Genomic DNA, 27729 nt, shown 5'->3' with positions numbered 1-27729 from the left:
TATCCCCTTAAAAAGTCTTTTCGACAGTGCTTCCTGTACTATGCCGAAGACTGCAGTGGACTTTCGACGCCTACGATCCGGCTGCGGAGCAGTACACGTGGCCGGGCCCTCTGGCCGGCCTACACAGTAGGGAGAGTGGGGTCGGGGTGGCCATATTCTTTCAGTTATGTCTCTCCTCTTTCCCCTTCTTTGCTCCCTCGATCTGGTCATCGCCTTTATTGCCTTTCACTATGAAAAGGACACCATTTAGGTTTTGCCCCTCTTGCAGGGCCAGATACCCTTGGAAGGATGACCACTAGTGCAACAATTGTCTACCCCTTGACCACGAAGAAGCTCGGTGCGCGGCTTGTAAACTCCTGCGCCCCAAGGTGCTTGAGAGCCGCGTTAAGCAGTGGGCGGCCTACGGCATGTTGCGGGCTGGATCCTCTTCCACCGCCGCCGCACCCGCCAACAGTGACGAGGGGGACCAGTGATGACCAGGCATCCGTGTCGGATGCCATGGACCTTACGGCGGACGTTTCAGGGTCCACCACGCCCGTCCCCGACCCTGCTAGACCTGACGCGAGTTACGCTATGGGGAAAACACCCGGCGACAGGGGCGTACAAGATCGCAACACTAAGCACACAACCCCGGTCCAGGTTTCGACGGTGCCGTCGAAACGGGCGAAAGAGCCAACGGAACCGCCGAAAATTTAGATGGGATCCTCTGGTCCTCAGGCTCAGCAGCCTTACCCGCATCTGCAGCAGCGTATTGCAACTGGGCCTCCTAAAACAAAGGGCACTACCTCCATAACCCATGCAGCCTTTCAAAGCACCCTTAGCTGACGCTCCGGCACTCCCTAAAGCCCCTCGGGAGGAGAAAGATCTACCGCTAGGCCTCAAAGTCAACCGGCACTTTGCCCCACTTCGCCGAACATCTCAAAGCATTGCTAGGATTGCTTCTGCAGTGGGGTCGAAGGAGAGGTCTAAAGAGACGTTGACATCAAAGAACAAAGAGAGCCCTGTGGACGCACCAAAAGAGATGCCACAGCGTCCCGGTGCTCACGGGGACTGCAAAGAGAGTCCTGTGATGTTGTCAAGCTTTATTGGAGACAAATTTTGGCGCCATAGGGAGGAAGATAACATTTTACACCCTTTGACCCCTCTGGCTCATCTAGATGGACCATAGAAGAATTTGAAGGTCGTATGGATAGATTGGAGAAATTTGTCTCGCTTTTAGAAAACCCTACCCCCAAGTGACCTTGTGAGGACCCTCCCTCTGTGCCTGCTTCTAAGTTTAAAAAAACATTAGAACCCACTCAGGAAGATTACACTTGCGTCCTCTCTGAGGACGAGATACACATGGACATGTATCAAGACATTTACGACCAGGAGGAGAATACTACCTTCCTAAAAGACTACACTTGTGGATGAACAGGCGGATCCTACAGGCAACTGGGAGGATAGCCGCCAGGTTGAGGTAGAACCCTAGGCGCTCCCTACTCAAGACCAGGACCATGATGTCCTCGGTTTGGATTCACCTCCCTCCACTCCGGCCCGCCAGGCTTCCCCAGTGGACAACCAGAAGGCGTTCAACACCATCTTGAGAAAGGCGGCTGAACATTTTCAAATCACCACCCAGGAGGCAATATTTTGTGGAGGATATCCTCAAAGAAAAGCCCCCCTCCAGCCAAGCCATTCCTCTTCTGAATTCCATTAAGAGGAGATTGGCTCCTTCATTGGTCACACCAGCCCAGACTAGGGCGGTAAATCCGAGGGTGGAAAAACTATTTCGCCAGTCGCCTACTGACCCTACCTACATTAAGGGCCATGCCACCCCTGATTCCCTAGTGGTTACCACCACCAGTAAACAGGCGGGGGTACCCCTTTCCACGGGAGAGGCACTTCCCGATAAGGAGTCGAAAAGGCTGTACGCTTTGAGAAAGCGTATCACCATAGCAGCTACCTTTTCCACGCGCATAGCAAACACCACGTTGCTTGCCAGTTATGCCGATGTATAGTGGAACTTGCAGCATGAAGGTCTCCAGGAGGTGCCTGAATCCACAAAAAACAAATTACTCGGTATCGTGGCCGAGGGCAGACAGGTCAGTCAGAACGTGCCGAAAAATACCCTGGATGCTGCGGAGACAGCAGGAAGATCCCTGGCACAGGGCACCCTGCTCAAGCGGCACGCTTGGCTCAGGAACTCAGGCTTCAAGCCAGAGACCCAAGCAACTCTTATTAATAAACCTGTTGAGGATACAAACCTCTTTGGTATAGCAGTTGACGATGCCCTCAAGACTGCCAAAAAGGAGCACGAGACTCTGAAGTCCCTTCAGCAAATCACACAAAAACCCTCCCCCCAGAACGGGAGTGGGGGGGATGCTCCCACCGGTCCTTTCGGGGCCAATCCCGTTCCACACAAAATCAGTATAATACGGGAAATACCTGGAACTCAGGACAGGCATCCAACACCCCCGCTAACTATCCACACAGAGGACAGCGGTGCGGGAAAGGTAGAGTCAGAGGCCCCAACTCCAAGGGAGCCACAGCCTCTGGTCAGAAATGACCTATGGATACAGGTCCCCTCCCATTTAACATCTTTCCTGTTGGCATGCTAGAGGATAATGTTGGACCAGTGGGTTCTCAAGATGGTCGGCCACGGGTACTGTGTGGAATTCACCTGACTGCCAAAATTCAGACCGTCCAAAGCAAGACGACGGACGCCAGACCATCTGCGGATCCTGATACAAGAGGTGGAAGCACTTCTGGAAAAATACGCCATAGAAGCAGTCCCTATTCTTCAGGTAAACCAGGGTATTTATTCAGTGTACTTCCTTGTACCCAAAAAGGACCTCACCAGGCGCCCTGTACTAGACTTGCGCCCAGCAAACAAATTTGTCAAACCTCAAAAGTTTCATATGATAACTCTGTAGGAGGTAATCCCACTGTTGAAACAGTGGGATTGCATGGCAACACTGGACATGAAAGTTGCATACTTTCATATTTCAATGTTGCCAGCGCACAGAAAATACCTATGGTTCAGGATAGAAGACAAGCACTACCAGTTCAAGGTACTCCCCTTCGGCATTGCCTCAGCGCCAAGGGTGTTTACAAAGGTCCTGGCAGTAGCAGCAGCACACCTGCGCAGACTGTCCGTCCCGGTTTACCCTTACCTCGATGACTGGCTCATAACAGGGGACTCTTACCAAACATGCCTATTGAACACTCAGAAGACAATAGACCTCTTGTTCAGTCAGGTTAAACAGTTTCTGGGGGCTCTAATTCGGACCAAAGACGGCCTGGTCTTCACCTCCAACGAAAGGGTTCAGAACATGCTTTTTCAGATCCCTCAACATGTAGCCAGTCGGGACGTGACGGTACGCAAGGCCATACGACTGCTAGGGATGATGGCGTCCTGCATTTATTTAGTTCCTCACGCGCGGCTGGCCATGCGTCCCTTTGCAGGAGTGGCTAAACAGCCAGTGGTGTCAGGCCAGCGGACAATGGGAAGATCGGGTAGTTGTCTCGCCAGCCCTCGTTCTCTCTCTGCAGTGGTGGTCGAGGGAAAACCTCTTGAAGGGGAAGACCTTCACCACCCCTGCAGTAGAAGCCACTCTCATGACAGACTCATCTCTCACGGGCTGGGGGCTCATCTGCTACAGCAGACATTGCATGGAGTGTGGTTCACACAAGTAGCGTCCAACCACATAAATCTGTTAGAGCTAATAGCGATATTCAAAGCACTGAAGGTCTTTCAGACACAGCTACAGGGGAAGACAGTTCTGGTCTTGACAGACAGCACCACAGCCATGTATTACCTAAACAAACAGGGGGGCACACACTCTCCAGGGCTATGCAAGCTGTCCCAGAACATTTGGATGTGGGCTCTCAAACACAAGATGTTCCTGCTGTCCCAACACGTTCCCGGTGAACTCAACCTCCTAGCAGACGTGCTCAGCAGAGATTTCCCATTGCCCGTAGAGTGCGAATGGCCTCTACACGAAGACATCATCCCCAACTTCTTCGCAGAATGGGGCTTCCCAGAAATCGACTTGTTCGCCACTCAGGAGAACGCCCAATGCCAAGACCACGCCTCCAGGTAACCCCAGAACCGCTCCACGGGGAACGGGCTCTGGATAGCATGGTCAGGGAAATTTGTTTACACTTTTCCCCCCCGACTCCCTTACTCAACAAGGTGGTGCACAAGATGCACCAGGAACCAGTCACCATATTATTGGTGGCCCCCATGTGGGCCCGCCAACCCTGGTTCTCTCATCTGATGGAGATGCCCCTCTCCCCTCCTATGAAGTTGCCCTGCCCGTAAAACATGTTGTCTCAGGACAGAGGTGAAACACTACACCCATGCCCACAAACTCTGAATTTAGCGGCCTGGCTCCTGAGGTCATAGAGTTCGGACACCTTCAACTCCCTCAGAAATGCATGGACATACTTAGGGAAGCTAGGAAACCTAACACCCGGTATTGTTATTCCAGTAAGTGGAAACGCTTTGTCATCTGGTGTAATACCAAGGGCATTATTCCTGATTGACTGCTCTCCTACCCAAATTGTGTTGTACCCGACTCACTTGTTAGACTCAGGACTGGTTTTTAATTCCCTAAAGGTTCACCTAGCTGCTCTCTCATCCTACACTACGTCACAACAAAATGTGTTGTGGTGGAAAATACCTGTTATTAAGGCATTCATCCCCCCATTTCAAACCCAGCTCCCGGATGGGACCTAAATGTGGTTTTGATCAGACTTATAGGGTCTCCCTTTGAACCTATGCATAAGGCAAGTCTCAAAGACCCTAGTTATAAGACGGCCTTTCTAGTGGCTATCACTTGTATCAGAAGGGTTAGTGAACTGCAGGCCCTTTCGGTTCTAGACCCTTTCGTTACAGTCCACTGGGATAAGGTGGTTCTGCACACTCATCCCCGATTTGCGTCTAAATTCCTTTCAATGTTCCATGTGACCCAATCAATTGAACTACCTACTTTCTTCCAGAATCCCACTAACATGGCCTAAAAAAGCCTACAAACACACTAGATGTGTGCAGGGCAGTCATGTTCTACCTGGAAAGAACTAGACCACTGAGGAATACAAACCAGTTTTTCGTCTGTGGCAGCAGGTGAAGAAGGGGATCCTGTCTCTAAATCGGCAATCTCTAGGTGGATTGTCAAATGCATCACACTTTGCTACACTTGCTAAGAGAGAACTGCCCTTCAAGCCTAGAGCATGCTCTACTCGGGGCACTGGGGCTTCTATAGCTTTCATTGCAAATGTTCCCCTTGAGTCCATTTGCAAAGCGGCAACCTGGAGTTCTGTACACACCTTTACAAAACACTATTGCCTGGACACTCATTCTAGATCTGATTCTCAGGTGGGACAAGCAATACGAAGGCGAAAAAAGACCTAGGCTAATGAGCCTTCGGTGTGGGCCGCACACCCTTAATACCCACTTTGGGTTAAGCAATTTCTTTGTTTATGTATAGACTTCAATTCAGCTGTGACCATTTTGAAGTTACTTTATTCTTTCAAAAGGTAATTTGCAATTTTAAATAATCAAAGTTTTTGGTTCAGCTTCACCAATTAGGCTAGTGCTGTGGCTGAGGCAAACAAAAACCCATGCAGCTAATGCATTTCGGAACAATTCCTTCTTCAGTGCCGGGTTGTAAATACTAACATAGTAGTGTTCACATGTCAAAAAGTATCATTTCAGTTAATGAGTTTCAACACATCCAAATCATGATATAAAGTCATAGTCCAACACAAGACAATAATGCAGATAACAATTTTTCAATCAGACAGGGGGCCCACAGGTACAGACAAATATTAAACAAAAAAGAGGAAGAAAAACAAATATAATCAGTTTGTCTGTTTTGGTGGTCTCCAAAGTAAACCTATGACATGACCTCGGTCAACACCGTGCTCATTACTATGTATCATTTGCATGCGTGCGTTTATTAAATCCATTCAATATTTACATAGTGGTGGCCCCGTAGCCGTCGCATTCATTAATATGTGCGAAAATGCTTACTGTTTTATCTCACTGGTCATGCAGTGCACCCCGTTATGTTAAGGTGTTTGTCCACATTGTATACCAAGCACCCCACGTTTGTACCACCAATCAGCGTTCCAGCAATAGAAAAAAAAAACAAGTATGGAACATCCAAGAACAGAAACCTCAGCAGAGGAGAAATGTCTATAATTCAGAACCTATATTCTGATGATACGATAACCATAAGATAGCCATAAGACCGGCTGACAAAGGGGGAGCATTAGTGCTGCAAAATACACAAGACTACGAGAACGAATGCAAGAGACAACTTGACAACCATAATGTTTATTCTAAAATTGATCATGATCCAACCATGGAGATACGAAGACATTTAGAAGAACTGCTCACTAAAGCAGAGGAGAGAGATATGATAAAGAAAACCAAAGCATTTTTACTCAACCTGAAACCTAATACACCCCACTTTTATCTGCTGCCTAAAATTCATAAGAGTCTTATCAATCCACCCGGAAGACCAATAGTGGCAGCCGCAGGTGGCATTCTGCAACCACTAGAGACTTATATTGAGTATTTTCTTCAGCCCTTGATACAAAAGACAGCTACTTATGTAAAAGATAGCACTCATTTTTTGGACATCATAGAAGAGGTACGACTCACTGAACAGGACATTCTCTTTACCATCGACGTGACTAATCTATACACACGCATTCCCCATGACCTAGGGCAAGAAGCAGTCGAGTGGCTACTTTTACAGGAAGGAGAGATAGGAGCAGTGAAGGAATTCATCCTGACACTACTCACTTTCATCTCAATTAATTCTTACTTTGATTATAAGAACAAATTCTACATCCAAACCTCCAGCACTGCTATGGGTGCAACAATGGCACCTGCATACGCAAATGCGTTTATGCATCGATTCAAAACAACCCATATATTGCAGAAAATAGAATGGCAAAGCAAATTGAAAAAATTGGTACGTTACATCGACGATATTTTCGGAATTTGGCAAGGAACAAGAAAGTCGCTGGATGAGTTCATGATCTATATCAACAGTATAGATCCATGTATTCAATTTACCTCAGAAATTGGTAATCCCGGCATACACTACCTGGACATCAATGTTAATGTACACAATCAACAGATTACAACCTCCCTGTTGACTAAACCAACTGACAGGAATAATTTACTGCATCGCATGAGTTTTCATCTGCAGAACACCTTGAAGAACTTAACCTTATGGACAAATGTTGCACTTAAAAAGGATCATTAGTGACCAGAGAGAATGCGAACAGGAGCTAGAGAAACTAAGCAAAAGACTAAAAGAAAGAGGATACCCCAACAAAGACTTACAAGCAGCAAAGGATAAGGTATCTGCCAAAATGAGAGCCAGCACACTCATACCAAAAGACAAAAAACAACCCCTAGCGCTAGTATGTGTGTCAAAATTCTCTTCGCAAAGTATGCAGATCAAGAGATGCATCAATAAGCATCGGACAATACTAAGGAGTGACGAAAGAACTAAGAATCTTTTCTCGGAGATTCCCACGTTCGCATACCAGAGGTCAAGCAATCTAAGAGACTTGCTCGTGTACACTAGAGACACCAAAACAAAAATGAGCAAAACAAAGAAAGTAGGGACTCATCCTTGTCTGAACTGCAGCAATTGCAGTAACATCATCAAAGGCGGATTAGTCCCACATCCATATACTGGAGAGAAGATGGCAATTAGATGCTATGCCACATACTGCATATGGTGTCCATGTTGGCTTTACTATGTAGGAGAGACAGGACGAAAATTGAGAATTCGTATGAACCAACACAGTCATGCATACGCAACCGCAATACGAACTCTGCTGTCGCAAGACACTTTAATGAGAAAAAACGCAATATCTTGCAGGTTAAGTTTCAAGTCCTGGAAACCCTTGAAGTACTTGGCTCACACACAGATTCGAAAAAAAGGAGACAACAAAGAGAAGCTTGTTGGATAGATCGCCTAGAAGCATTATCCCCACGAGGACTCAATAAAGAGTTTGACCTCATTTGCTTTCTATAATAAAAATGTTGTCCCGTTCACGTTCACCATGACACACTGTGCACAAACATCAATATCATATAGTGACATCGTAGATATGTGAAGTGTGTATGTGATACCATTGATATAAGAAGGGTTAACAAGTCACGGTCAGTGTATTACCTTATCACAAACAGATATTAGACCGCACGATCCACCATTAACAACATAACTAATTAGCATGACATGGTTATAACATGAGTATTCAGTCCTGCATGCACAAGATTAACAAAGTAGTCTCAGATTTGATCTGCAACAGATGTTTTTGCCTAGTCACCCTTTTGACCAGCACAGGCGCAATTATAAGTACAAGTTTCTATTTCTTAACTAGTGCTTATTCTTGATCTTAATTCATGCACAAACATATGTTCTTGACCACATTTGTTTTAGCACGTAGAATTCGCAACTAATTTGAGTACGGCATAAAGATAGAAATGACCGCCTCAGTAATAGTTCCACTGTGTGTGACGGCTTGAGTGGTAAGTGACAATGTAAACAATAGATCTTGCCCCCACCAACATGGCCGACGTGTGAGAATGCGCGCGGCCATGTTGGGACCAAACGTTGTCATAGCAACGCCATGAACCGCGATCATCATTCGCTGTTCGTGTGAGAAGGAGTAGAACTGGGCTTCTTGCACCACAAGGTAAGATAATTTAACATTAAGTAGGAGCGATCAGTGATCGCGATATCGAATACAAAGCTCATGCTGACATTACATGCAACATTTCTCTAACGCGGGCATCTTTATTGTCTCGCAGTGCATTGCGATAAAAACAATACGGAACTTATTCGCGTTAGCAAAAATCACAGCAGACAGGTCAGTGACTTTAGGTGCAAGGCACTATGCACAGTCACAATATATTTCAGCTATCTTGGGGTGCTTGGTATACAATGTGGACAAACACCTTAACATAACGGGGTGCATTGCATGACAAGTGAGATAAAACAGTAAGCATTTTCGCACATATTAATGAATGCGACGGCTACGGGGTCACCACTTTGTAAATATTGAATGGATTTAATAAACGCACGCATGCAAATGATACATAGTAATGAGCACGGTGTTGACCGACTCAGGTCATGTCTTAGGTTTACTTTGGAGACAACCAAAAACAGACAGACTGATTATATTTGTTTTTCTTTCTCTTTTTTGTTTAATATTTGTCTGTACCTGTGGGCGCCCTGTCTGATTGAAAAATTGTTATCTGCATTATTGTCTTGTGTTGCACTATGACTTTATATCATGATTTGGATGTGTTGAAACTCATTAACTGACATGATACTTTTTGACATGTGAACACTACTATGTTAGTATTTATAACCCGGCTCTGAAGAAGGAATTGTTCCGAAATGCATTAGCCGCATGGGTTTTTGTTTGCCTCAGCCACAGCACTAGCCTAATTGGTGAAGCTGAACCAAAAACTTTGAAAATTGCAAATTACCTTTTGAAAGAATAAAGTAACTTCAAAATGGTCACAGCTGAATTGAAGTCTATACATAAACATAAAGAAATTGCCTAACCCAAAGTGGATATTAAGGGTGTGCGGCCCACACCGAAGGCTCATTAGCCTAGGTCTTTTTTCTCTTTCAGTTTACCTTCAGTGCCCTACACGGTGGCACTTGATACTGGGCTGCACCCTACTAATGAACATTCAATCGGAAACACAAATGTAGACAACACAACAAAAGAAGATAACACAAAGCAAGCTGTGCACTCTCACCTTCTCTCTATTGACAAGCAGTACGAAGACCTCTTTTCACTACTGTTCCTTCTCTCAACCCACCTCCAACTCCGGGTACTCCTCTCTAGTCTATGCACAGCATGTGATTCCCTTCCCCTCCCCGGCCACTCTACTACCTCCTACACCTCATTTCGCACTTCTCTAAATCCTACCACTTCCATTCACCCCCTAGCCTCTTTCAGCTTCCTCTCTCTCCAATGAATCCTCCTCCTCCTTCACCTTCTAACCCTCCTCTCTCATTTTAGTCCCCCTCCATACGCACTAACCTCACCAATAATGTAAATTGATCCTTGTACTGTTTTCTGGTTTGATTCAATGTCATGTATTGTTGTAATTGCTTGTTCCTCATGTAAAGCGCTTTGGCTTAAAGCGCTATATAAATCTAAATAAATACAAATTCTAAGCAGATTAACAAGCATCAGAATGCTTAGATTCACATGTGCCCACCCTGCCTCCCCGCTCGGGTGGAAGGAACATAGACATCTTACTATTTTCTCTCTTTTATGTACTCACTCACAAATAGCCTTGGGCTCCCTCATGGCAGAAAAAATACAATCGGAGGGACCTCAGCGTGTGAGGGATTTTGGGTACACTACACATCACTTTAGGGATAGTGTTACAGACACGCCTATGCCGGCTTCCCCTTTCAATCCTCAAAAGACAGATGCAATACTCTGCGGTTACCACTGGATGTCGGACCATATGCACAGCATGTGAATCTAAGCAGATACAATCCTCAGAAATGCTATTACCGTGAGTAATGCATGTCATATTCGCACTAACTGCCTTAACGCTCGTGCAGCAACTTTCTTCATGTACATTGACATTTGCATCAAAGTGTCATAACTAAATGTAGGGTACTTATCTTTGTAGAGGCAGCAAAAAGAAAGAGGAAGGGGCCTAGTGTAATGGGTTCTTATGCACTAGCCCGGACTCTGGTAGGTGGAGGAGGAGAGGTCAGGACTATCAGACCCCAGGGGACTATGAGGGTCGTGGTTCTAGTGATGAACTCTGATTTTCTTGGGAACTTTAAACCTCTCGGATTTGGATTTTTTCAGATGTTATGGAAAAAAGCGCAAATGTTTCAGTTTTAAAACGCCTCCAACATAGCCAACATCTTATCAGAATTAGGCCTCTCCCAAAAAATCAACAAACCCTCCCACAATAAATGGAGAACCCTAGACTGGGTAGCTGACTATAATTGCACTGCCACCATCAACTCCATCTCCCCGCAATTGTGGACAGACCATTTCCTTGCGTCTTTCACACTATCCACTACTAGACCACTCCGGATGGTCTCTCCCACTGCCCCACCTTGTTTAACAGGGAACAAAAAGAATATTACAGTGGACAAAGTGATCCCTGCCATTCTCCCTACCCTCAACTCACTGGCTTACAACCTGGATCCAGGTACATTGGTCCACGAGTAAAATAAAATTATGCTAACTGCACTTGACAAAATTGCTCCACTTAAACTCAGACCTAGCAGACCTACATCTCATCTGAACAAGTGGTTAACCCCCAGCTAAAGGACCTACGACTCCTAAAAAGGAAATGTGAAACCGCTTGGAGACTACTCCTCTCGGATGAGAACAAATCAAAGCTAACCAAAATCTCTTCCTAATATAAAAAGGAAAGCTGCTTGGCTAAACGCAACTCTTAGAACGAACGTATCTCTAACGCCAGTTCCAGTATGAAGGAATTATTCATCATACTAAAAGAATTAGTCTCCTATCCCTACATTTTATACTTGTACCAAAAATAAAACCTGGTGTTCAGATATTCAACAGGCACTATCCAATAAAGTAGCTATCCTCCAGAACAAAATAGCCCAAAAAAAAGCTTCCCTTAACACGCCATCACAATTGAACAACCTAAACTTCCCCTCTAGCGAAATACCATCTGACCGTGCCGTCAGATACCATTTTACTAAAACCTCCATACTGGAGGTAGAAAAAGTAATTCTCTCACTAAAGCCTTCCAATTGCCAAGGCAATTTTTGCCCAGCTCAGATTATAAAAGATGCTGCAAGAGATCTTGCCCCTTTTATCTCTAAACTGATCAATGCTGCCTTCTCATCTGGCACCATTCCCACCAACTTGAAGCAATCTTGGGTACTCCCACTGTTAAAGAAGCAAACCCGAGACCCACTTATTCCCACCAATTACCGTCCTATCACGACGGTACCATTCTTGCTCTAAATACTCGACATGGTTGCTTACACCCAGATCCAAAAATATTTGGAATGCCATAAGCTTTTGGGAGCAAGACAATCTGGATTCCGCCCCCTACATGGGATGGAAACCACCCTCATCGACCTAATAAACTCAGGTCTATGAATTAAGAGACAAAGGCGAAACAGCCCTCCTCCTACTGTTAGACCTTTCAGCCGCATTGAAACTGCTGGATCATAAGGTCTTATGCGGCCACCTGGACTCGGCAGTCCACTTTTCCACAGAGGCTATCAGATGGATAGAATCATTTTTGAGTGATAGAACCATGAGGGTCTTCTCCCACTCGGCTGCGGCTGACACTACCCCTATCACGTGTGGTGTGCCCCAGGGTTCTTGTGTCTCCCCTACATTATACAATATATTCACCAAGCTCCTGTTGGATGATATGGACCTTCTGGGTATCACCTACACTAATTATGCAGATGATACTCCGATTCTCCTCCCACTTTCTGGGGATTATGACAAGGATTTGGCACTGGTGAATAGTGTATCTCATCATCCAGGCATGGATGGCCACTCAGTCTATGCCTGAATGATGACAAGACAGGGCTCATCATCCTGGGCACCCACCACAACCTTAAGAAATTAGGCCAGGAATAGTCCTCATTCTCCATTGATGGAAACCTCATCAAGGTAGGTAAGGAGGTAAAGACCCTTGGTTTCTACCTTGAGTCTACCCGTTCTCTTGACAAACAAGTGAAATCTATGGCCTCAGCCACTGCTTACACGTGTAAGCTTATCAGGACTGGCAAACCTTTCCTATCGAATGATAGTTGCATGATCTTGGCCAGAGCTCTCATACTTTCTAGGCTAGATTACTGCAATGCTCTTTACATCGGCGCCATTAAAGCCATTATTCAGAGGATACAAATCCTCCAAAATAATGCCTTAAGAGCCACACTAGGTTTGAACAGAAGAGTACACATCTCGGCGACTAGACGCCAAAACAATTGGCTCTCAACTCATAATAAAATCCTTCTAAAAACAGCATACCTTACTCACAAAGTACTAAATAACGCTGTCCCCAGCTATCTCTCAGATAGACTACATAGAAGAACATCCATCAGACCTATGAGAGCCAGCAACGCCAATTGCCTCACTGTACCATGTTTCAGACTCACTAAGGTTGGCGGTAGCAGCTTTCCCGCTAAAGCAGCCAAACTTTGGATCTCTCTGCCACACCCGCTTAGAGAAGATCAACCTTACTTAAACTTTAGATGTAATTACATTAACCTGCTCAAATCCATGGACCCCTAGGACTGATTGCGGTATTACTCATACCTAGGATGTATCTGTATTTTCCATCAAAGCATTTCTTGATAACTGCTTGCAGTACTTATGTATCCTTCCTGTCTACAATTTGCATATATGTTTCACCCTGACCATACCCTGTAACTCTGTAAACTGTGCATTTTCTTGTTACTGCGTCCTGATACCTCCGGGTCTGGTGCGCATTAGAAATAAATAAACAAAGTTCATGAGTTGAAAAGCTGATATACCAGCAATAAAGAAAGCCTCCTGTCTTGTCATAGAATACAATGCATACTTGCAGTGCTTTAGCATCAAATATCCTATGCTAAATTGATTCTGTGTTTCTAAATCTTCTTTTAGATATTTTTTGAAAGTGACAATTGTAAGACGGCTGACCGATTTGGTGAAAGAATATGATATAATTGTGCACCAGCTTGCAACATACCCAGATGTGAACAACTCTATTAAAATGGAAGTCGGCATAGAGGATTGTCTACATATAGAATTTGAGTACAATAAATCAAAGTAAGTGTGGTGTTTTTATTAATCTTTAAGAGTTTGTAGTAAGTTTTGAACTCCCTTGTTTTCTTTACTGTTGTCAGAAGTGATGCATGCATGCCTTGTACCCAGCAAGTGTGTTCAGAATGTGCTGCATCTTTCCTTCATAACATAGATAATGTACCCACAACACAAAGACAGACACGATAACGCACTCACTGTTGTGGATCATGTAATATGTGTATGAGCTATCAACATTAATTTATAATGATATGAACAAGGCAGAAGTAATCCATGAAATCACAAAATTGCACATGCAACTCTTAGTCGCAGAAGTGCAACTTTCAGCCACAGCATGGTCCTATCCAGAAACAGAGGGCAGAGGAAGGAAAAAAAGATCAGCTGCGTTTAATTAATTGCTTCAGGATTAGAACTAAGCATTGCACCTTTTTAATTCTGTTACAAAATCTGACCACATAAGAATTCAGCCTTGTCTTCGGGTTCAGGGAAGAAAGTAAAATTAGGACCTTTCTTTCGCTAATCTCTCTAGCATTCTGCACATTACAGAATGTGTTACTGGGTCCTTCAAGGTCATTCATTGAATGTGAAGTATTAAGTCACAGGCTTGCTCCTTATTTCAGGCCGTCGGGACAATTTTCATTGCTTGATGATTTATCAAAACGTCTTTCATTCCCAAATAGAGTAGTAAAAAGGCCTCACTATCCCTAATCTGATGAGGAATTCCCTGCCTAACCAACGCTAAGGAAAAGCACTCTAAAACAGCATGTCTGGCCTTCACGCTAAGCAACAAATACACACAGAAAATATGACAATATAACATAACATAAACAACATTCACAACTTCTCAATGACCTTCTGATGTCTTGGGTGCTTTCCCTTCTCCCGGATTCAAGATGAACTTTATTAATGTTCAACCAAAGAAAGAAATGTATCATCATCAGTTCTTGATATTTCAAAGTAAGGATTGGTAACCAAAGTTGCAGTAATAGCTAGTCTCTTCTTCTTGGTGAAATGTCCACTTTCAAATCCCACTAAATGGCACCAATGGTAATCCCAGACACAATGAATTGTCACTTGTTCAAGAAGATTTGCCACAGTTAAAAACGAAATGCAATGTCCACAACTGTTGGTGATATACAGTGCTTGGATAAGGGTTAGTATTTCATTAATTACTGTTTTAGAATTCACAATGGTATATTTGTCAGGAGGACTTCTCAGTGTCGCTGCTTCCACTACAACACCTCCACTTCTACTTGATTCACCATGAGAACAGTCACCCATGTCACATAGTTCTCCACTTCGTTTAGGCTGCTACAACATTGCATCCACTGACAACCAGATATACCACCACAGCTTCAGTTCTTTGGACTACTGCTACAACTTCAATTATTTGTACTTCTAGGTAGGCTTCGAAAAGATACTTTAAAGTGCTTCAACAATCTCAAGTATGGAAAGGCATTCTTCCTCTGAATAACTCTCCTCATGAGGGGCAGCCTCTTTCCTCTCTTTGTTTGTTTGTTTCTGCCACAATAACAACCTGAGCTTGCTTCTCTCTGGCTTCCAAAGTCTTTGGCACTACAGGTTGTGTCAACTTCAAAATAGTCTTTATAACAAGACCCCTCTGCTCACCTCCTGGCTTTGCAATGCTTACACCACTCCCTGGTATAAAGAAATTCTTGTTTCACCTTTAGTTTCAGTACCACTGGTCTTATTCTAGGCTCTAGGCAATGCTTCTGTTATTGGCTTAGGCAATGCTTGTGTTAGTGGCTCACAGTAAGTAATAGACATTTTACTGCTTCAGTGTTGTAATGTTTTCACTTGAACAATGAGTTCTCAAGTTGACTTTCACTTGAGAACCAATTCTAGTTATATTCTGACTGCTGCTTTACTTGATTTTCAAGATTTAAGTATTGGAACAATGGACTGTCTCTTTAAAGTAGTTTCTGATCACACACAACCACTATTTTGTTTGTATCTTCGAATCTTAAATGTTCCGACAATGTGTTTACTAACTTCCCGACCTTATGGGAGTGATTGCAACAATGCTTCAACACATTCTCCTTCTCCACCATTGTCTATTCATTAACAGTTACTCGCATTAGCGTTCAGCAGCACACAAACACTTAAAACTTGATACTGTTGCCTGCATACACTCTCGTAAGGGATGAGAACGCCTGGCACGACTCATCGACTTCTGCTCTTCTTGCCCTTGCCGCCTGCAGGTTCTTTGTGCTTCTGCAGGAGTTCGGCCCAGTCTTTCTCTGCTCATACTTCCACGACCCGCCACAACACCAGCAAGCTTTTCTGACTCCCGGGACCTTCAGCTGCGTGACAACACTCCGTTACGGTCCCCAGCATGTTTCTGCTTGCGCAATCTCTGCAAATCAGGTGCACATGAGGGGAAATAGTCTTTCTGTACGTCCTCCCCTGTGCCACCTGTGCACATCAGAGTTTGGGAGAACAAAACCCTCCCAGGACAGGCAGTTGAAGTCTGCTTATTACAAGTGCTGGTGTCTTTTCTGTTTACCCACCACATGGACTGACAACACCGTGCTGTCTCCTTTCTGCTACCACTACTGCGTTACTGCCACCAGCTACAGCTCCTTCTGCTTCTTTGACCACAGCTACACCTCCAACTACCAGTAACTGGTTGTACTTGTTGGGGCCTTTAAAAGCTCTTCAGGTGTGGGTCCTTGGGTTTAATTTCCTGACCCTCGCTACCTCATTTCTCTGCAATGCTCTTCTTCATACCAGTACTTCTGGTATTATGGGACTTGTAGTCCCAAATAACAGAACTAGGTTTTTCTACCAGCTTCTTAATTCTAAATGCAGACTCATTTTTCTCAACATCTTTTAAAATGGAATCAGGTTTTGACTGGATTAATCGAATGGGTAGTATTATCACACAATACTCTTACAAATATATACATTCACTATAGATTCAAACATACATCAAATTACTTATTCAGCAAAGCAGGTAAGTAGATTAAATGCAATAAATGATGGAACCAGATTGCAAGTGAATAACAACATAAGCCGTCCAAACCCTAAAAAGAATGGGGCATTGTGCCCAAATGTCACAGGAGTCACAATGTTTCTCACCAAAATGGTGCCTCTGCGGGTATGTTGTAATTTACTTGTGTTGGTGATAGTTCAAAAAGTTCTTCAACAGTTTTACTAAAGGTGAGTCTTGTTTCTGATGTTTGTTAATCTGCTTAGAATCACATGCTGTGCATTTGGTCCGACATCCAGTGGTAACCGCAGAGTATTGCATCTTGTCTTTTGAGGATCGAAAGGGGACGTCGGCATAGGCGTGTCTGTAACACTATCCCTAAAGTGACGTGTAGTGTACCCAAATCCCTCACACTCCGAGGTCCCTCAGATTGTTTTTTTCCACCCAGATAACTGGTCGCCCTATTGCGGAGCTCTTCGTAAGAGACATTGTTAATCCTTGTTTACCGACTTTGTCGGTTATTCCCCCTAAAGCACTTTGACAGTGTTCAGATACTACAACGAAGATTCGGGAACTTTCGATGGCGGTGGACTTCAACGCCTAAGATCCAACGGCGGATCCATCCATGTGGCCGGGCCCTCTGGCCGGCCTACACAGTAGGGAGAGTGGGGTCGGGGTGGTCATATCTTCCGCTATGTCTCTCCTATTTCCCCCTCTTTACCCTCTAGGTCTGGTCATCAGCTTCATTATCTTTCGCTATGGAAAGGACACCATTTAGGTTTTGCCCCTCTTGCAGGGTCAGATACCCGTGGAAGGACGAGCACGATAAGTGCAATAACTGTCTGCCCCTTGACCATGACGAAGCGCGGTGCACGACCTTTAGACTCCTTCGACCTAAAACACTTAAGGAGCACCGCGTTAAGCGTTGGGACGCCTACGGCATGCCGTGGGCTGGATCTTCTTCCCCGACCGCCGCACCCGCCGAAAGTGACGGGGGCACTAGTGATGACCAAGCATCCGTAACGGATGCCATCAACCTTACGTCAGACCCTTCTAGGTCCGCCACGCCCGTTCCCGACCCTGCTAGGCTTGACGCAAGTCACGCTATGGGGACAACATCTGGCGACAGGGGCATACAAATAACCCACACTAAGCAAACCACCCCAAGACCAGTTTCGACGAAATGGGCGAAAGCACCGACGGGACCGCCAAAAAACGACGGATTCCTCTGATATTGAAGATCAACAACCTTCCCTGCATCCGCAGCAGCGTCTTGCGACTGAGCTTTCGAAAATAAAGTGCGCTACCTCAAAAACACATTTGGCCGGTGAAGCATGCTCAGCTGATGCTCAGACGCCCCCTAAGGTGTAGGAGAAAAATCTACTGCTAGGCCGTCTAGTCTATCGGTAGGTGACAACTCTCCTGCCAGGCCTCCTAGTCACACGGCACGGGCCGCTTCGCCGGACATCGCCGAAAGCATTGCGAGAATTACTTCGGCAGTGGGGCTGAAGCCTAAAGAGTCGACGAAGCGCAAGGAGCGTGCCGCGGACACATCGAAAGATGCGCCACAGCACCCCGATGCTCACGAGGACTACGAAGACAGTCGGGAGCTTTTGTCTAGCACTATTAGTAATACATTTCAGCACCATAGGGGGGAAAATGAAAACCTTCCACCCATTGACCCTTCCGGTTCGTCTAAAGGGACCAGGGAAAAATTTGAAGGGTGCATGGACCGTTTGGAAAGGTTTGTCTCGTTTTCAGAGCACCCTACCCCCAAGAGACCTCTGGAGGATCCCCCCTTCTGTGTCAAATTTGAGATTTCCTGGAAATGGAGGACCTTCTGAAGAACATTTCACTTCCATCCACCCTGAAGATGAAATCCAGATGGACAGTTATCAAGACATTTACGATGAGGAAGAGGATACTACCTTCCTACAGGACTACACTGCGGATGACCAGGCGGATGCCACGGAAAACTGGGAGGACACTCCTCAGGTTGAGACTGAGCCATTAAAAGGAGATTGGCTCCTTCCCTGGTTACACCAGCCCAGACCAGGGCAGTGAATCCAAGGGTGGAGACATTATTTCGCCCGTCGCCTACCGACCCTCAATATATTAAAAGCCACGCCACCCACGATTCCCTAGTGGGTACCACCACCCAGAAACGGGCAGGAGTACCCCTTGCTACGGGAGAGGCACCTCCTGATAAGGAGTCTAAAAGACTGGATGCCTTGGGTAAGCGAATTACCACGGAAGCTGCTTTTACCACACGCATAACAGACAGCACTAAGTTGCTTGCTAGTTATGCCGATGCATAGTGTAACCTGATGCAAGAAGGTCTCCAGGAAGTGCCTGAATCTGTAAGAACCAAATTACTCGCTATCGTGGCCGAGGGCAGGCAAGTCAACCCAATTGTAATAAACATCCTGGATACTGCAGAGACTGCCGAGTCTTCAGGTCCCAGGCTCAGGGCACCCTGCTCAAACGGCACGCTAGGCTTCGGAACTCGGGCTTCAAACCGGAGACCCAAGCAGCTCTTAACAAACCTATCGGAGTCGAATCTCTTTGGTAAAGCAGTCAGCGATGCTCTAGAGACTCTTACGTCCCTGCAACAAATCACGCAAACCACCACCCCCCTCCCCCCAATAAGGGGAAGCGGGTCCCGCTGGTCCTTTCGGGGCCAATCCCGTTCCACACGAAACATGTACAATACGGGAAACAACTGGAACTCAGGACAAGCATCCAGCACCCCCGCCAACTATCCTCCTAGAGGGTCAGCGGCGTGGCAAAGGCAGAGGCAGAAACCCCAACACAGAAATGACCTACAGATCCAGGTCCCCTCCCATGTCACCCCAGTCGGGGGGCGCTTAACATCTTTCCTTTCGGCATGGGAGGGAATTGCATCAGACCAGTGGGTTCTAAAGACGGTCACCCACGGGTACTGTGTGGAATTCGCCTGACCCCCACAATTCAGACCGCCTAAAGCCGACGCCCGATGCCAGACCATCTGCAAATCCTAATACAAGAAGTAGAGGCACTTCTGGGAAAGGACGCCATAGAAGCTGTCCCTATTCTTCAGGTAACAAGGGTATTTATTCAGTGTACTTCCTTGTACACAAAAAGGACCTTACCATGTGCCTGTTTTAGACTTGCGCCCAACGAACAAATTTGTCAAACCTCAAAAATTTCGATTGGTAATCCCTACAGGGAGTAATCCCACTGTTGAATTACATGGCAACATTGGACATGAAAGATGCATACTTTAATATTTCAATGTTGCCAGCGCACACAAAATATCTAAGGTTCATGATAGAGGACAGGAACTATCAATTCAAGGTACTCGCCTTCGGCATTGCCTCGGTGCCAAGGGTGTTTACGAAGGTCCTGATAGTAGCAGCGGCACACCTGAGCAGACTATCCGTCCCTGTTTACCCTTACCTCGACGACTGGCTCATAACAGGGGACTCTTACCAAACATGCCTAAGGAATACTCAGAAGACAATAGACCTCCTGTTCAATCTGGGATTCTCCATCAACGAGAAGAAATCCAGCTTAGACCCCAGTCAAGTCAAACAATTTCTAGGGGCCCTAATTCGGACAAAGTTTATTCGGACAAAGGACGGACTCGTCTTCACCTCCAACGAGAGGGTGCAGAACATTCTTTCTCAGATTCCTCAGTATGTAGCCAGACGGGAAGTGATGGTACTCAAGGCCATGCGCTTGCTAGGTATGATGGCATCATGCATTTACTTAGTTCCCCAGGTGCGGCTGCGCATGCGTCCCATGCAAGAGTGGCTCAACAGCCAGTGGTGTCGGGCCAGTGGACAATGGTAAGATCTGGTAGTTGTCTCACCAGCTCTCGTTCTCTCTCTGCAGTGGTGGTCAAGGTAAAACCTCTTGAAAGGGAAGACCTTCACCACCCCGCAGTCGAAGCCATTCTTACAACAGACGCATCTCTCACTGGTGGGGGGTTCACCTACTTCAGCAGACAGCGCATGGAGTGTGGTCCCCACAGGTAGCATCCAACCATATAAATCTGTTAGAGCTGTTAGCTGTGTTCAAAGCACTGAAGGCCTTTCAGACACAGCTACATGGGAAAACAGTTTTGGTCCTGACAGACACCACCACAGACATGTATTACCTAAACAAACAGGGGGGGCACACACTCTCAAGGGCTATCCAAGCTGTCCCAAAACATTTGGATGTGGGCTCTGAAACACAAGATGTTCCTGTTGTCCCAACACGTTCCAGGGTAACTCAATCTTCTAGCTGACATGCTCAGCAGAGATTTCCCACTGCCCATAGAATACGAATGGCGTCTACACGAAAACATTGTCTTCAAGGTCTTCTCAGAATGGGGCTTCCCAGAGATCGACCTGTTCACACCTCAGGAGAACGCCCAATGCCAAGACTATGCCTCCAAGTATCCCCAGTACCGCTCCAAGGGGAACGGACTCTGAATAGCATGGTCAGGGAAATTTGTCTCTATTTTCTCCCACCCCCCTCGACTCCCCTACTCAACAGGATACTGCACAAGATGCACCAAGAACCAGTCACCATGATATTGGTGGGCCCGCCAACCCTGGTTCGCTCATCTAATGGAAATGTTCCTCTCCACTCCCCCCCGTGAGATTACCCTGCCCGTACAACATGTTGTCTCAGAACGGGGGGGAGACTCTACACCCATGCCCGCAAACTCTGAACTTAGCAGCCTAGCTCCTGAGGTCATAGAGTTTGGACACCTTCAACTCCCTCAAAGATGCATGGACATACTCAGGGAAGCTAGCAAACCTAACACTCGTTATTGCTATTCCAGTGAGTGGAAACGCTTTGTCATCCGGTGTAAAACCAAGGGCGTCAATCCCATTGACTGCTCGCCTACCCACATTGTGTTGTACGCAACTCATTTGTTAGACTCAGGTTTGGTTTTGTTAGTTCCCTAAAGATTCATCTAGCGGCTCTATCAGCCTACACTACGTCACAACAGAAAGTGTTGTGGTGGAAAATACCTGTTATTAAGGCTTTTTATGGAAGGGGTGAAGAGAATTCACCCACCCATTTCTAACCCAGCTACCGGATGGGATCTAAATGTGGTTTTGACCAGACTCATGGGCTCTCCCTTTGAACCAATGCATAAAGCAAGTCTAAAAGACCTTACTTACAAGACGGCCTTCCTAGTGGCTATCACTTCTATCAGAAGGGTTAGCGAACAACAGGCCCTTTCAGTTCTAGAAAACAAAAAAGCAAAAGACCAAGTAGGATACAAGGTCACACAGCCGCTCTCCAGGACACCCAATCTGGGTATATTGGTTATGCAAACTTTCCAAAACTTAATATTTTCCAAAATTAAATGTTTGCATATTCAGAAAAAATAATAATGATGATGATAACCATGAAAATCCATTGATTCTTCAAAAAAGATTTTTATCAACAAGTAGTTTTGTGAAAGAATAATATGTCTCGTGATGTGAGGCGTTGCTAATATCTTCTTAGCGAGGAAGAAAAAGCCACTAGCATCTTATATCAGACTAGAACATTTGCCAATGCATTTCGGATTTACATATCCTTCATCAGGGCAAGTCTGTAATCGTACATGTGTCATTCCATAATATTCCAAAAGATAGTGTGTCAACAATATACATTCATATAAGAAAAGTAAATGACCTACCAATCATTGTTGTGGTAGAAGAGGTCAAAATTGATAGATGCAAAGAATATGAAACAGAAACAGAAAACAGCAGTAAGAAGGCTGTTACATGTAAAGTTGGCGGTAACAAGAAGTGCGGATAGCATTTACCTGAGCAAATGGTAGAATGCTTGCATAGGTGGTAGCTTGGTGTACGAAAACCATGAGAACGGCAGAAAACTGCCCAGGAAAATGTCAGCGCTGTGGCGCAGCCTTCAGTATAGGCTGAAGTGTAATGAAAGTAATATAAGCTGTAGAAGCAAACAGGTGGAATCCGTGTAAACATATCTTTAAAAAAAGCTTACCGGGAGACCAGCGAGGAGTGGAACTGTTCCTCTCGCTAGCTGGCTTGAAACTGCGATGCACGCATCGGCGCGTTGCCAAGACAACGCTCCTTTAATATTCCACGTGACCGCGGCCCCGAGGGGCACGCGGCCAGGAATAACAAACTGTGTACGGGTCTCCGGAGGGGAGTTCAGAGTAAAAAACTAATTGTCAGCCTTCCAAGAAGTAAATACGGAATAATGGTGACTTAAAATTCAGAAAATGAAATTAGTAGCAAACATGGAAACAGAAGAAATACTACAATTTAAAGTATGACGGGAGCAAAAAAGGAGTAAAGAAAAACGATGGCAAAAGGTTATGAAAGTGGGCTGCTTAAGATGTTAAACAAAGTTGACACATGATTATTGTAACACATGGTTATGGAATTACAATCAACATTCATTGTGCAGTGTCGTACAGTGACGGCACCAAAGAAAGTAACAATAATGGCACATATGTTATTCATAGAGTTATTATATGCCTCCCCACTGCTATGGTGGCGTCAACGACGTCACCTTGGGTCCCAGACACATGTCCAGGAGACGTAGCGGGGTGGCCTCAAATAAATCACTTACGCGGAATTCCGCAGTATATAGTAGCTAGAAACATGTCCTTAGAATCAAAGAGAATGCAAGATTATAGAAAACAGTGATAATTAATCTCCTTGTTCATTCCATTGGGAACCAAACAACCAAGTTTGTCAATCCAAAATGTCTCCCTTCGATTCAACCGCTGGTTCAGGTCTTCGTGAGGACTGTTTTTAGTAAGTACCTCCAAAATCACAAATCTGATTTGGGTCAAATTATGTCCGTTCTCCATCCAGTGACGGGCTACGGCTGAGTTGGTGTTAGCATTCCGGATACATGAACGATGCTCATTCCACCTCGTTTTGGCCATTCTTGTGGATTGTCCCACATGGAATTTTCCACACGAGCATTTAATGCCGTAGATTATATTGGTGCTATCGCAGGTGCCATAGTTCTTGAGCGGATTCTTTTTCCCTGTTCTGGGATGGTTAATAAAATCATCACTGAATTGCAGTTGGTACAGTGGAGACAAGGGTATGTCCCGGTGCGTTGGGTTACAGATTCCTTAAAGGGTGGTCTCGTGTGTACCAGTTCAGCTCTCAGGTTCCTGCTGCATTGATAAGCAAATACCGGTAATTCAGTAAACAAACCTTGTACTCGGACATCATTCTTCAAAATCCCCCAGTGTTTACTGATGGTTTTCTTAATCCTGTTACTCTGGATTGAAAATTTAGAAACAAACACCGGTGTTTTCAGTTCTCTCTTGTTTTTGAGGTTTTGGGTAGAGAGCAAAGTCTCTCATGCCAGGCTACTAACCCTATTAGATGCTATGTCAAGTTCTGTTTGTTTGTAGCCCCGGGCTAAAAATTTCTCTTTCATAACATGTTGTTGGGCTACACAATCCTCGGGGTCGCTAACAATCTTCTTAACCCTTAGGAGTTGACTGTATGGAAGGTTCTTGAGTAAACTGGGCTGGTGAAAACTCAGGCGGTGTAGAAGATTGTTACGATCCGTCGGTTTCCGGAAGATTGAGGTGCTGTAGGATGTAGTCTCCTTTTTGATGCAAACATCCAAAAAGGTAATTGTATCCTGTGAAATCTCTCTCGTGAATTGGATATTTCACAGGATACAATTACCTTTGAGTTTTCACCAGCCCAGTTTACTCAAGAACCTTCCATACAGTCAACTCCTAAGGGTTAAGAAGATTGTTAGCGACCCCGAGGATTGTGTAGCCCAACAGGTTATGAAAGAGAAATTTCTAGCCCGGGGCTACAAACAAACAGAACTTGACATAGCATCTAATAGGGTTAGTACCCTGGCACGAGAGACTTTGCTCTCTACCCAAAACCTCAAAAACAAGAGAGAACTGAAAACACCAGTGTTTGTTTCTAAATTTTCAATCCAGAGTAACAGGATTAAGAAAATCATCAGTAAACACTGGGGGATTTTGAAGAATGATGTCCGAGTACAAGGTTTATTTACTGAATTACCCTTATTTGCTTATCAACGCAGCAGGAACCTGAGAGATGAGCTGGTACACACGAGACCACCCTTGAAGGAATCTGTAACCCAACGCACCGGGACATACCCTTGTCTCCACTGTACCAACTGCAATTCAGTGATTAAAGGAGATTTTATTAACCATCCCAGAACAGGGAAAAAGATTCCGCTCAAGAACTATGGCACCTGCGATAGCACCAATATAATCTACGGCATTAAATGCCCGTGTGGAAAATTCTATGTGGGACAATCCACAAGAATGGCCAAACCGAGGTGGAATGAGCATCGTTCATGTATCCGGAATGCTAACACCAACTCAGCCGTAGCCCATCACTGGATGGAGAAAGGACATAATTTGACCCAAATCAGATTTGTGATTTTGGAGGTACTTACTAAAAACAGTCCTCACAAAGACCTGAACCAGCGGTTGAATCGAAGGGAGACATTTTGGATTGACAAACTTGGGTGTTTGGTTCCCAATGGAATGAACGAGGAGATTCATTATCACTGTTTTCTATAATCTTGCATTCTCTTTGATTCTAAGGACATGTTTCTAGCTACTATATACTGCGGAATTCCGCGTAAGTGATTTATTTGAGGCCACCCCGCTACGTCTCCTGGACATGTGTCTGGGACCCAAGGTGACTTCGTTGACGCCACCATAGCAGTGGGGAGGCATATAATAACTCTATGAATAACATATGTGCCATTATTGTTACTTTCTTTGGTGCCGTCACTGTACGACACTGCACAATTAATGTTGATTGTAATTCCATAACCATGTGTTACAATAATCATGTGTCAACTTTGTTTAACATCTTAAGCAGCCCACTTTCATAACCTTTTGCCATTGTTTTTCTTTACTCCTTTTTTGCTCCTGTCATACTTTAAATTGTAGTATTTCTTCTGTTTCCAGGTTTGCTACTAATTTCATTTTCTGAATTTTAAGTCACCATTATTCCGTATTTACTTCTTGGAAGGCTGACAATTAGTTTTTCACTCTGAACTCCCATCCGGAGACCCGTACACAGTTGGTTATTCCTGGCCGCGTGCCCCTCGGGGCCGCGGTCACGTGGCATATTAAAGGAGCGTTGTCTTGGCAACGCACCGATGCGTGCATCGCAGTTTCAAGCCAGCTAGCGAGAGGAACAGTTCCACTCCTCGCTGGTCTCCCGGTAAGCTTTTTTAAAGATATGTTTACACGGATTCCACCTGTTTACTTCTACAGCTTATATTACTTTCATTACATTTCAGCCTATACCGAAGGCTGCGCCACAGCGCTGACATTTTCCTGGGCAGTTTTCTGCCGTTCTCATGGTTTTCGTACACCAATCCACCACCTATGCAAGCATTCTACCATTTGCTCAGGTAAATGCTATCCGCACTTCTTGTTACCGCCAACTTTACATGTAACAGCCGTCTTACTGCTGTTTTCTGTTTCTGTTTCATATTCTTTGCATCTATCAATTTTGACCTCTTCTACCACAACAATGATTGGTATGTCATTTACTTTTCTTATATGAATGTATATTGTTGACACACTATCTTTTGGAATATTATGGAATGACACATGTACAATTACAGACTTGCCCTGATGAAGGATATGTAAATCCGAAATGCATTGGCAAATGTTCTAGTCTGATATAAGATGCTAGTGGCTTTTTCTTCCTCACTAAGAAGATATTAGCAACGCCTCACATCACGAGACGTATTATTCTTTCACAAAACTACTTGTTGATAAAAATCTTTTTTGAACAATCAATGGATTTTCATGGTTATCATCATTATTATTTTTTCTGAATATGCGAACATTTAATTTTGGAAAATATTAAGCTTTGGAAAGTTTGCATAACCAATATACCCAGATTGGGTGTCCTGGAGAGCGGCTGTGTGACCTTGTATCCTACTTGGTCTTTTGATTTTTTGTTGATTTCGAATTTGGGTGTCTCCTTATTCATCTCAGCCGGCTCCCTTTTACAATTTATGGACAAGGAATTTCATAAGAAATTAATTTTCTAACAGAAATCATTATTTGAGTAACGATCACATCCTGTAGTAGTGCCCACTTTTTTTGCTATCTCCTTTCAGTTCTAGACCCTTTTGTTCCAGTCCACAAGGATAAGGTGGTTCTGCGCACTCATCCTAGATTTGCGCCTAAATTCATCTCGAAGTTCCATGTGAACCAATCAGTCGAACTACCCACTTTCTTCCAGAATCCCACTAGCATGGCCGAAAGAAGCCTATACACACTAGACGTGCGCAGGGCAGTCATGTCTTACCTGAAAAGAACGGAACCACTGAGGAAGACAAACCAGTATTTCGTTTCAGTGGCAGCTGGTAGAGAAGGGGATCCTGTGTCTAAATCAGCTATCTTAAGGTGGATTGTCAAATGCATCACACTATGTTATACTCTTTCTAAGAGAGAACTGCCCTTCAAGCCTAGAGCACACTCTACTCGGGCTTCCATAGCATTCATTACAAATGTTCCCCTTGAGTCCATTTGCAAAGCCGCAACCTGGAGTTCTGTACACACCTTTACAAAACACTGTTGCCTAGACACTCATTCTAGATCTGATTCTCAGGCGGGACAAGCAGTATTAAGACATCTTTTCACTACTGTTCCTTCTCACAACCCACCTCCAACTCCAGGTACTGCTTGCTAGTCTATGCACAGCATGTGATTCTTAGAAGATTAACAAGCATCAGAAGACATGCATTACTCGCCGTAATAGCATTTCTGATGATTGTATCAGCTTAGATTCACATGCGTCCACCCTGCCCCCCCCCGTGTGTGGAAGGAACATAGAAGTCTTCATGTACTGACTCACAATAGCCTTGGGCTCCCTCATGGCAGAAAAAATACAATCGGAGGGACCGCGGCTCGTGAGGGATTTTGGGTACACTACATTGCACGATAGGGA

The 27729-nt window shown here is 44.9% G+C and overlaps 1 protein-coding gene across 2 annotated transcripts in view; it reads left to right on the top strand.

Annotated features, from left to right (window-relative positions):
* The window catches only part of VPS26A (VPS26 retromer complex component A), a 1053575-nt gene that overhangs the window by 641568 nt on the left and 384278 nt on the right, over positions 1 to 27729 (top strand). For both annotated transcript variants that reach the window (XM_069610610.1, XM_069610609.1), the window contains exon 5: positions 13660 to 13824. In XM_069610610.1, coding sequence (XP_069466711.1) covers positions 13660 to 13824 — 165 coding nt within the window. The remainder of the gene's footprint in view (positions 1 to 13659; positions 13825 to 27729) is intronic.

Source organism: Ambystoma mexicanum, chromosome 8, assembly GCF_040938575.1.
Source record: "Ambystoma mexicanum isolate Mex_15411 chromosome 8, UKY_AmexF1_1, whole genome shotgun sequence".
Lineage (NCBI taxonomy): Eukaryota > Metazoa > Chordata > Amphibia > Caudata > Ambystomatidae > Ambystoma > Ambystoma mexicanum.
This window is presented reverse-complemented; position numbering and strand designations above follow the sequence as displayed.